Source organism: Protobothrops mucrosquamatus, unplaced genomic scaffold (assembly GCF_001527695.2).
Source record: "Protobothrops mucrosquamatus isolate PMUCROS unplaced genomic scaffold, P.Mucros_1.0 scaffold8, whole genome shotgun sequence".
NCBI classification, from domain to species: Eukaryota; Metazoa; Chordata; class Lepidosauria; order Squamata; family Viperidae; genus Protobothrops; species Protobothrops mucrosquamatus.
In genome coordinates, this window is record NW_015386395.1 from 1,786,262 (window position 1) to 1,796,993 (window position 10,732).

The following is a 10,732-nucleotide window of genomic DNA, read 5'->3' on the forward strand; positions in this document are numbered from 1 at the left end:
TGTGGCCACTAGATGGCTGTCAAGAGTTAGGATTGTGAGCATCCCTTTGCTACAACCTAATGGTCGAGGGTTTTTTTACAGTTCAGATACAGTACAGGTAGTCCTTGACTTATGACCATTCGTTTAGTGACCATTCTAAGTTACAACGGCACTGAAAAAACTGACTTACAACTGCTCCTCAGATTTACAACTGTTGCAGCTTCCCCATGGTCACATGATCAAAATTCAGGCACTTCACAATGGACATGTATTTATGACAATTGCAGCATCCTGGGGTGACCTTCCCAGTTGGCATTCAACAAGCAAAGACAATGGAGGAAGCTGGATTCACTTAACGACCGCATGATTCACTCAACAATTGCAGTGATTCACTTAACAACCGTGGCAAAAAGGGTTTGTAAAATTGGGCATGGCTCACTTAACAACCACCTCATTTAGCATTAGAAGCTCCAGTCCCAAGTGTGGACGCAAGTTGAGGATTACCTGTAAGCCTCTTGATATAAACAATTGGTCTAGTACGTGTAATCCTTGAGTTACGACCACAACTGAGCCCAAAATTTCTCTTGCCAAGCGAGACATTTGTTAAATGAGTTTTGCCCCATTTTATGACCTTTCTTGCCATAGTTGTTAAGTGAATCGCTGTAACTGCTAAGTTAGTAATAAAGCTGTTAAGTGAATCTGGCTTCCCCATTGACTTTGCTTGTCAGAAGGTCACAAAAGGTGAACACATGACCCTGGAACACTACAACCATCATAGATATGAGTCAGCTGCCAAGAGTCCGAATTTTGATCCCTTGGCCATTGGGATGCTGCGATGGTCGTAAGTGGGGGGAAAAGTCATAAGGCTTTTTTTTCAGTAACTTTGAACGGTCACTAAATGAACTGTTGTAAGTTGAGGACTACCTGCACATGCCTGCGTGCACTCTTGCCGCTTTTTAAGGGTGCCTTTTAAGGCTGGCATATGCACAAAGAGAAATTGCTGTCAAAGAGCTTTCTTCTTTGCAATTCTAGCAAAGCCTGGGGACAGTAGAGCTTCTTCGTGATCCAGCAGATGGCTGAAGGTCCGTCAGAACCTCCTTAGCAGGCAGATATCCAAAGGAGGGGGTCAAAGACCACACTGGGGGATGCAACCCTGCCTTTGAAGCTTGCTTCTTTTTAATGCACCATCGCAGCAGCCATCTTTTTGACCACTCCCTACAGATGCCTCTCTCTGGATGATGCATGCTTCACCCTTACTTGGAAGCCCTGAAGTTCTTGATGCCAAAGAAGGAAGTGATGCCAAAGAAGAAAGGAAAGGGGAAAAAAGCTGTGTCGTTCAATCTGTGCTTTTGTAGCTACGGTGGTTACACTAAGGCAGGGGTCTTCAAACTTGGCAACTTTAAGACTTATGGACTTCAACTCCCAGAATTCCTCAGCCAGCCCTTTTGGGAGTTGAAGTCCATAAGTCTTAAAGTTGCCAGGTTTGAAGACCCCTGCACTAAGGGGTGTTTTAGAAAAGACAGCAATGCTTTTTTGCATGGTGTTCCAATCAGGATATTGTCCAATCCCTGACGATCAAAATGTTGCCCGCTTTACTGGCAAACACTGCTGCCGTTCTTCTCGAGTGCACTTTCCCCCCTCAGTGTCAAAAGGAGTGCAGTTGGATCCTGCTTTTTGCTTCCCGATTCCGAACACTTTCACTTTCTTGGGAATTCCAGTCAGCTCATTTTGGGGAAACCAACCAACCTTTGATCCCTTGGCAACAGCAATTGGCTCTGTCTAATATGATTCCAGAGCATCTCTCTTGGCACATGCCAGCTTTTTGTACTGCATAGGTTTGGGGCTTAAGCTTTGCTAAATGCTAGCATTTTGCAACAGTTTCTAGCCTCATTTCTATCTGCAAAAATATTTCCCATACAGACAACACAAATGGTGCTTGGTCTAAGCTCAATCTTGGTTTGGAAAGATGCCCTCCCCCCTAGAGAGAAGCAGGCTTGGCTTGGAAAGATGCCCCCCCCCCTCAGAAAGAAGCAGACTTAGACACTGGATTAGGAGCAGGAAGAGCCATGTTCATTTTCAGCCCTTCAATGGGTGGCTTTGAGCCTCTCATTCTCTTTCAGCCTACCTCCCAAGGTTGTTGTTGTGAGAGGAAAGGAGAAGAGGGAGCACTATATATGTCATCTTGAACTTCTGAAGGGATGGAAATCCTGATAGATAAATAAAAGACTAAAGTGAACTGGGAATAATGGGAGGCTTTCGGAAAGGCTGGTAGGAAGCCATTTTGTGAAAGCACCCAGACATACAAATTGTGAGACTACAATGAGTTGAAGGAGGATCAAACTGTGCGATGAAATGATGGTCTTTAATCATTAGATAGTTATCATATGTTGTATAAAAGTCATTGAAAGCAGTACTGAATTGCTGGAATTGAATTCTGACTAATCACTTCAGGGTAACCCCAAAGTAATAGGAATTCTGCCTGGGAGGGGTGGTCCACAGGAATGGAGGGGGGTGTCAAAATGGTGGATATGATGGAAGCCCTGCCCCTTTAGAACACATCTGAGACTCAAAAAGAGTTGAGGATTCTCTTGTACCATTGGGGTAGTTTGACTTTTTTGCCCTCCCTGCCGAAGCCCTCATTAGTTTGTTTTTTTCTAATGAATTACTGTTGCCCGATGAAAATATTTCTAGCAACTAGTTTATTTGCTTTCAATTGCTTCTCTTTTAAAAAAAATCTTTTATTTGTGTTCACATTAAAAATACACCATTCACACTTCAGCCCACTGATGGTTAACACTGGTCATAATTAAAGCACAAAGAAACAGGTAATTTTTTTAAAAAAAAATGAAGAAACAGAAAGAGAAAGAGAATGCAACAATTTGCAGATTTGTGTCAAGTCAGTGAATTGTCAAAATGGCAATATGTTTAAGTAGAACAGCTGCTGCTGAAACACACATACAACAGAGGCACATCCTTTTAATGACAATGTAATATAACTTATAAATAAATAAACATTCATAATCAATATAGTAGTCTTTTACTTTGCATTTCTTTATTAGAGTTCTCTTTTAACTTTTCTGGTGGCTTACAGACACAATACAAGTTGTTGTTGTTTTTTTTAAAAAGGCAATTAAAAATGGTGTCCTGTTCAAATGGACTTTTGAGGCAACCACCTGGCTCTTTCTGATTGAAAAACCTCATTGTGAGAATGTCTGTGGGGGTCAAAAAAGTCAAGATGGCGGGTGCGATGGAAGGCCTGCCTCGTTTTTACATGCAGCCCCCAACCTCTTTCCCTCCATTGTTATGGCTCATGAATTAATTTTTGCAGAAACATTACTCAAAAAGGAAAACACAGAAGAGGAAGGTAAATAGATATCAGGCATAAAATCATGATCATATCTGCAATTCAGATTTAAAATTCAGTTGCCTGGTCCTCGCCAGAAAAGGAAATAAATATGCAGGCAGAAAAATATACATACATAAAAGGTTGCATATAAATAACAATATATAAACATTTGTGCTCAAAAGTTTTTCACGTTATGCCTTCCCTTCCTGCTTCCTTATCGATCTAACTTTCTTCAATAAATAAATCTCATATAATAAATAAGTTATTTAAATAGTTGGATAAATAGAAATAAAACCTTGGGGTTTTGTTTTGTTTTGTTTTTAAAAAAAAAACCCAGCAAGTTTAACAATGGGAAACTAAAAAGTTGAAGTGATTCAGACAGAACAGAAATTCTGTGGCTGTTTTGGGATTTGGGAATCCCAAAAGGCTTCAGTCAATTACATCCATCCCTTTCACTGCTCCTTTGCCCCGATCTGTCTTCCTCATATTTACTCTTCATATTAATGCAATAAATCACAGATGGCAGAGCTTAGGAAGGATCCTGCTGAACATCTGACTTTGTGCCCCAGCCCAGCCATTGTCTTGCTCTATCTGAAGGCAAAACTTAGGCTTCTCAAGCCCTGATTTTGATCCATTATGTTGAAGGGATCAGGCGACTCAATGTCAGGCACCTGTTGAACGTATTCGTTGTCCACAAGCATTCGGTCAAGGGGAATCTTGTTATCTAAAGGTAAAAACTGGGAGAAAGGGGGCAGCTGACGGCTGTGGGCCAAATTCTCCATCATGCTGAGGCTGACGGGAAGATTGTAGGCCTCTGAATAGTACACGTTATAACCATCTTGAAGAACTATCTCGTGGAAATTACAGGCCTCTTCCAAGTACAACAGCTGCAAAGAGAAGAGATCGCTTGGATTAAGCCTTCAAGAATACAGAAACTCTATTGGGCTTTACAGATAGTCCAGAATAAAGAAGCAAAGACAACAACTGAATTTGATTTCATTTACTTTCGAGGGGGCTCTACTTAAATTTAGCTTATTGTTATCTTGCTTCTACCATTGCTTCCTGTATATTACATTTTCTTGGGTCACATTAAAAAACACAATCAAGTAGCAATTGTTAGGGGCCCATCAAAGACCACATCAAGATTTTGGGTGGGTCGTATCTACAGGTTAGTTCAGCAACCATTTGACATTACAACGGACGCAATGACACCATTTTAATGTTCAAATTCTACCTCTCCCACAGTCACATAATTGCATTTTGGACACTCGGCAACTAGCCTGCATTTAGTTATGGTGTTCGGGAAAAACTAGCCCACAGCAAACAGGGTTTGCTTAGTGACTGCTGCAAAAAAAGGACATCAGATCAGGTCCAGTCACATGATAATATTGCTTTATGACTGTCATTACATATAATGGTAATTGCAGGCTCTATTACGTTTATAACTCTAGGACTACCTATGGCTAGGGGATTGTACAACAATTATCTGTGCAAATTGAGCATAGAATTAACTTGGTGTAGAATCATACGAAGTTGGTAAGCTTGATGGAAAACAATTATTCAGTGTTCTGCCATTCCCTCCGTTATATTATGTCCTGTAGCTTCAGTTACCCATGTACTTCCTACTGTTGCATTTCAAGCTAAGAAAGACAACAATCTCCTTAGGTAATCTGTTCTACAGTCAGACAGTTCTTATCACCAAGAAATTTCTTTTAGCATCTAGTAGTCAAACCTGGCTGGGCACCTACGGAATTAACTCAAGGTCATATAAGCCATAGATCAGTGTTTCTCAACCTTGACAATTTTAAGGCATGTGGATTTCAACTCCCAGAATTCCACAGCCAGCATTGCTGGCTGTGGAATTCTGGGAGTTGAAGTCCACATGCCTTAAAATTGTCAAGGTTGAGAAACACTGCCATAGATAATTCAGCCCTACATACATTGCTGGACTTAGGCATTCAAGCTACACCAAAATAGAAAATGATTCCAGCTAAAGAAATGCTATTTTCACTGCTGATGGGTTAATATCAATAGTGAATTTAGTGTCATATGGTCAACAAATCTGCAGTTTCTCTACTCAGGCTCGTAATTCAGCTTGAAATCTGCCGTGTTAACATCTTTGCCATTTGTTTATTTGCATTCTTTATATCATGAGCATCTGCCAAAAATTTCTATTTCTATGCACTGTGGTCAACTTGTTGCAGCATACATGTTCAAATTTCAGAAGTCAAAAAAGTCAGATTGCAATTTGTAATCCCCTTCGTTTTCACAGACACAATGATTCAAAACAAGAAATATTTATTCAAATTATTTTTCTCCCTTCACAAAGTATTTCTGTTTCACTGGCCCAGTAATTAAATGTTTAACTCAAAAACACACTCCCCTTGTAATGAGTGTTTTTACCTTGCTCTATTAGCATCCTAAACAGCCCATGACAGGTTGGGTAATTGTTTCAGAGATATATCCTTAGGAGATGCCTGAATATCTTCACCAATGACAGACCTAATATTTTCGAAAAGTTCTTTAAAATCCAGGGGGAATATTCAGAGCTGCATCTGCCTTGAAAGTAGCCCAATCAAACGTCGACAAGAGGAAAGATTTTTATGACATTTTGCATTACGTCCTAAAATGCTTTATGATCATTTTTAGGTCTTAAAATGCTTGGATTTTTTTTAATTTCCAAATTTCAGTTTCACAAGAGTCACCAGTCTCAGATTATGGATGCATTCTAGAAGTTAGCCCATTTGAGATACCTCGATTGAAAAAGCTTTACTGTATGATGTATCATTTCACCCAGTTAAAGGTTACAGAAGGAGAGATAGTCCTTGGCTTATAACCATTCATTTAGTGACCATTCAAAATTACAACACTCAAACAAGTGTCAACTATTCCTCGCGCTTATGACGATCACCGCATTCCCATGATCATGTAAATTTGGGGGCTTGACAGCCAGCATACATTTATGATGGTTACAGCATCCTGGAGTCATGGCGTCACCATTTGTGACCTTCCCAGCTGGCTTCTGTCAAGCAAAATCAATGGGGGAAGCCATATTTGCTTAACAACCACATGGGTTCACTTAATACAGTGATTCACTTAACAACCATGGAAAAAAGGTAATAAAATTCAATGTGACTCACTTAACAATCACCTTTCTTAGCAACCAAAATTCTGGTCTCTGTTGTGGTTGTAATTCTAGAAACAACCTGTAATATACACTCTTTTCCTGGTTATTATATAAGACAGATTATATGCCTCAGTTTTTATTTCTATTTAATTTCTTTTTTCTATTGTGTTTCAACTGTTTTAATTGCTTTTATGAATCACCATTCAGAGTCAATGGTTTCATATAGGCAGCTATACAAACTGAACAAATGAATAAATATAGGGGATTGCAAAAAAATAAATGCTGCTATGACTTTAAAAAGAAGACAGATAGCTTCTTAAGGGATGTCACCACATTTTAGTTTGCTCCTAAAAATGTAGGCATTTTATTATGATTTCAGAATATATCTACTAATCTATTAAGTCCCCTCAGCATCAAGAAGATTAAAATGGTCCAGTCTGCAAGAACAGTTTGCTTCTGATTTTATTAAAGTACTATTACACATTATTTTTGGTATATATGATTTTTGGGGTGCAGATTTAACTCATGAATGAAAACAACTCAGCTATCTCTAGAAAAACACTTACCTGTATCAGGGAAGACATAACCAGTACTTGAGTGTTCTCAATGGCAGACTCAAAATTGTTGCCAAATAATGTGTGAGATGATCCCCCCCAAAATGCATATTTTGGAAAGGGGTGAACTCATGATCAGACAGGTAGATCTTTCAATTTATAGCTTTATCTTTCCCCGCTGATCCTTTGCTTTAAACCACTGTTTCTTCTTTAGCCATTTCCAGATGTGTGGACCAACTCAGAGAATTCTCCAGCCAGTGTTGCTGCTTGGAGAATTCTGGGAGTTGAAGTCCACCTATCCAAAAGCTGCTGAGATTGAGAAGTACTGCTCTAAACACAGAGACATAATCTGTATAATTATACTTACTGAGCCATATAGATGTCCTTCAGAATCCATGCAAAGAAATCTAGAGGTTTTCTTGGCCATGATACGAACAATTCCCAATTTCACTGCTTTGATTTCCATCAAACCTAGGGGGGGGGGAATAGAAAATAGCTCGTGAAAAAGGAGAACTCTTTAGAATGGTTCTAACTGAAATAGCCTTCAACCTCTTCAGATCTTTTAGTAGTCTTGATCTGTAACATCTGTAAAATGTAACATAATCTGTGGGAGGCCACCATAGCACCTTCTACAGTTCCCATTTCTCCTACTTGATTTACTCTGAAAGTTTAATATCATCTGCAACGAAGGACCAAGTTAACATTTGTTTTCCAGAGTTTTCCAGATAACACATGTGTTAAGAAGCTATGTGTTCTGAAATGCCCTCTTCTGAAAAACCGTATTTCACAATCTACTACCTGATCCTTCCCCAAAAAACCCAAGTGACTGTGCCTCAATTCCACATATAACTCCAGAAAAACTCATCGGGAGGAATCCCGAGTAATTTGTTTCCCAAATACTCACTGAAGGGGCTCTGGTATTTGGAGCCACGCACTGTGCCATCTGAGAAGATCTCCAGGTGGAGGTGGATCCGTCCATTGGCTGTATAGAGATGGCGAAGCCGGACTTGCCCATCAAACTGGTACAGAGGATTGGAATTTGGCACTGGAGAGGCCACAATCCTGGGGACCAACGCAGCGCAGAAAAGCAGGTTAAGGGGAAGCAGGAAATAACGGTTGCGTTGGAGAAGAACTGAAATGGACAGCATGGCTCAAGGATGGCCGATCCAGGCAAGACGTAGTTCTGGGATGGCAAAGATAGTCTTGCCGTCAGAAGAAATTCAAGGAGCAACTCAAGGTTTGAGGTCCCAGCCTAGTTTTGCCAGTCACTGGATTCTACTGTTTTTTTTGGGGGGGAGACTATAGAGAATTCTGCATTCCTGTCCTTCCAACTTGAACTTATTGATCTCACCCAGGAATTATGTCCAGAATTCACAAAGAAATGCAGTTCAGGACTTCTGAAAGTTGTTATTCTGGGGATGGGATCTGGGGAGTCTAGTAAACTTCCAGTCACCCAATCAATGGGAATAGTCAGAATAAGGAGAATGTCTTCCTTCTTGCTCTATCTTATGCCAAGTTTGCTCCAAATCAGCAAACTCACCAATATATATACACACACGCCTGTGTTCTCTACAACGGAGGTAAACGACCTTCCCCTTGACTTTTGCCTTGCCTACAACTCTCCACCCACTTCCATTTCCCCACACACTCGCCAGGTCCCCCAAGGGTGAGTCACGGGGTGCCGCTTGCTCCTACTGCTCCTAACATGGGGTCACGAGGATGCCAAAGTCTAAATATTATCATTCTGCAGCTGCTTTCAAGCTACCGACAGGAAAGATGATGTAACTTAGGGAATACAAGACTGAGAAAATGATGGCCAGAAGGAGGGGGAGAGAAGAAAGGGGAGGGAGATAATGGAAAGGCTAGGATTGCCTCAGCATCCTGGAACCGCTCTCTGATTTATCCAACCTGTCCTGTGTATCTATTAATCTTTTTAAATATGTGCGTCTCTTGACCATTTATGCGCTGGACTCAAGCAATTGTCCACTGTAGGCTCAATAATACAGTCATGCTCTTTATCTGTGTAACTCTCACAGCCCTTATCCTGCAGAGACAGCTCATGTGCTCCAGATGCCAAAGACCCCTGGTTCAGTTCCTGAACAGCCAGAGATTGAGCAGAGCACAAATCCTGCTGCAAACTCTGGGAAGCAATAGCACTTAGCACTTATATACCGCTTCATAGGGCTTTACAGCCCTTTCTAAGCAGTTTACAGAGTCAGAATATTGCCCCCAACAATCCTGATCCTCATTTTATTGACCCTGAAAGGATGAGTCAACCTTGAGCTGATCAGGATTGAATTTCTGGCAATGGGCAGAGTCAGCCTGCAATATGGCATTCTAACCACTGTGCCACCACAGCTCCACCTGGAGAAGCCATTATCAATTATTATAGACAGTTGTAGGTAGATCAGAATCTACTGGTGCATCTCAAGTTGTTGATCATTTAGGGGCTCTGATCCTTAGATTGTGTCCCCACTTGAAGCTAAGCTTGCTATAAAGAGTTCCTGAGAAATGAAAGAAAGAAAAAACAATGAAGTGGCTTCGGATATTTATCACAGCAATTATAAGTACAAATATAATTTAACCTCTCGCTCTGAAATGACATCATCTTACTCATCTTTCTATAATATATCCTATCTAGTCATCTGAATCATAAATAACATTTTTTTTTCATTTTTACCGAAAAAGTCCATAACAGACTTCCAATCACCAATAAATATAGATCGTGTTTTTTCTCTAATCAAAGAAGTCATTTTATCCATTTCAGCAAAATCTATCAACTGAATAATTTTGTAGTTGTTGCAATACAAAATATATCCTAACATGTATTCCAACAAGTAGTCATGCTCTCGTCCCTTCCCTGAAATTCTGCAATCTGGTGGGCCACAGAAGTGGGCCTTTTCTCTGCTGCCTCTACCTTATGGAACACCCTCTGCCTGATGATTTTGCAGGCTCCCAGTCTTTTAGCTTTTAGGCCTGGCTTGAGGAGGAGATGAAGGCAACAATCCTCAAAATTGCAGGCTCCTCAGAAACAATAATAGAAAATTAGTTATTTTCCTCCTAACTGGCAGAATAATTCTATCTGCAAGCTATACTGAATTTTTAAAGATCTATAGATGGTTAGCATCAGAGATGTCTCTGTCAGATAAAGAATGTTTATTTTTATATGCGAAACCCGTGGCCTACTTACGCCTTTGTATTTTCTTCAAATTAAAAAAACAGCCAATGTTTTCTTAAGAAATAATGTATAGCTATGCCAATGAGCCTACGCAAGCTGTAAATGTAATGGAAACAGAATAACAAAGGCGTGGAATAGTTTCATGGCTGTGATTGATATTTCCTAGAAATTAGCAGAGGGTTAGTCCTGTATACAACGAGTGTTATTAAATCTGTAAAAGCAAAAATGTGCATGTGTGTGTGCGTGTGCGTGTGATGCACAAAATAGAAAAGGAAAAATGCAGTTCTTCCTAAAGTTTATTTATAATTCTCAGTTGTACATGCATAATAAAAAAGGGAAAGATCAAGGAAATTAATCAGGATTGGCCCCCTGGGAGATCCCTGTTCTGCTACTGTCCTTATTTACAGTGTAATGTTAAGGTCTAGGATTGGTTCTATTTTTTTCCCCTCCTATTGGCAGCCAGTGGGAAAACATCAACCAATCACTGACGAGAGGCAGAGCCTGAGAAAGAAGCAGGTTTTACAAATGGCTAGAGGAGTAGGCCTAGC

At 40.2% G+C, this 10,732-nt stretch overlaps 1 protein-coding gene across 1 annotated transcript; it reads right to left on the reverse strand.

Moving 5' to 3' along the window:
* Window positions 1-3,912: 3,912 nt before the first annotated feature.
* FGF21 (fibroblast growth factor 21) lies at window positions 3,913-8,154 on the reverse strand. Its single transcript, XM_029283020.1, has 3 exons — window positions 7,911-8,154; window positions 7,374-7,477; window positions 3,913-4,212 (listed from the first exon to the last, which is right to left on the reverse strand). Exons 1-3 carry the CDS (start codon window positions 8,152-8,154, stop codon window positions 3,913-3,915), a joined length of 648 nt encoding a protein of 215 aa, XP_029138853.1.
* Between the last annotated feature and the right edge of the window lie 2,578 nt (window positions 8,155-10,732).

Excerpts from the sequence above, each read along its gene's own strand:
- FGF21 (XM_029283020.1), bottom strand. The coding sequence starts at position 8,154 with ATGCTGTCCATTTCAGTTCTTCTCCAACGCAACCGTTATTTCCTGCTT. Across the intron at positions 7,478-7,910 it reads CAAATACCAGAGCCCCTTCA|GTTTGATGGAAATCAAAGCA; the intron begins GTGAGTATTTGG and ends CCCCCCCCCTAG. Across the intron at positions 4,213-7,373 it reads AAGGACATCTATATGGCTCA|CTGTTGTACTTGGAAGAGGC; the intron begins GTAAGTATAATT and ends TTCTCTTTGCAG.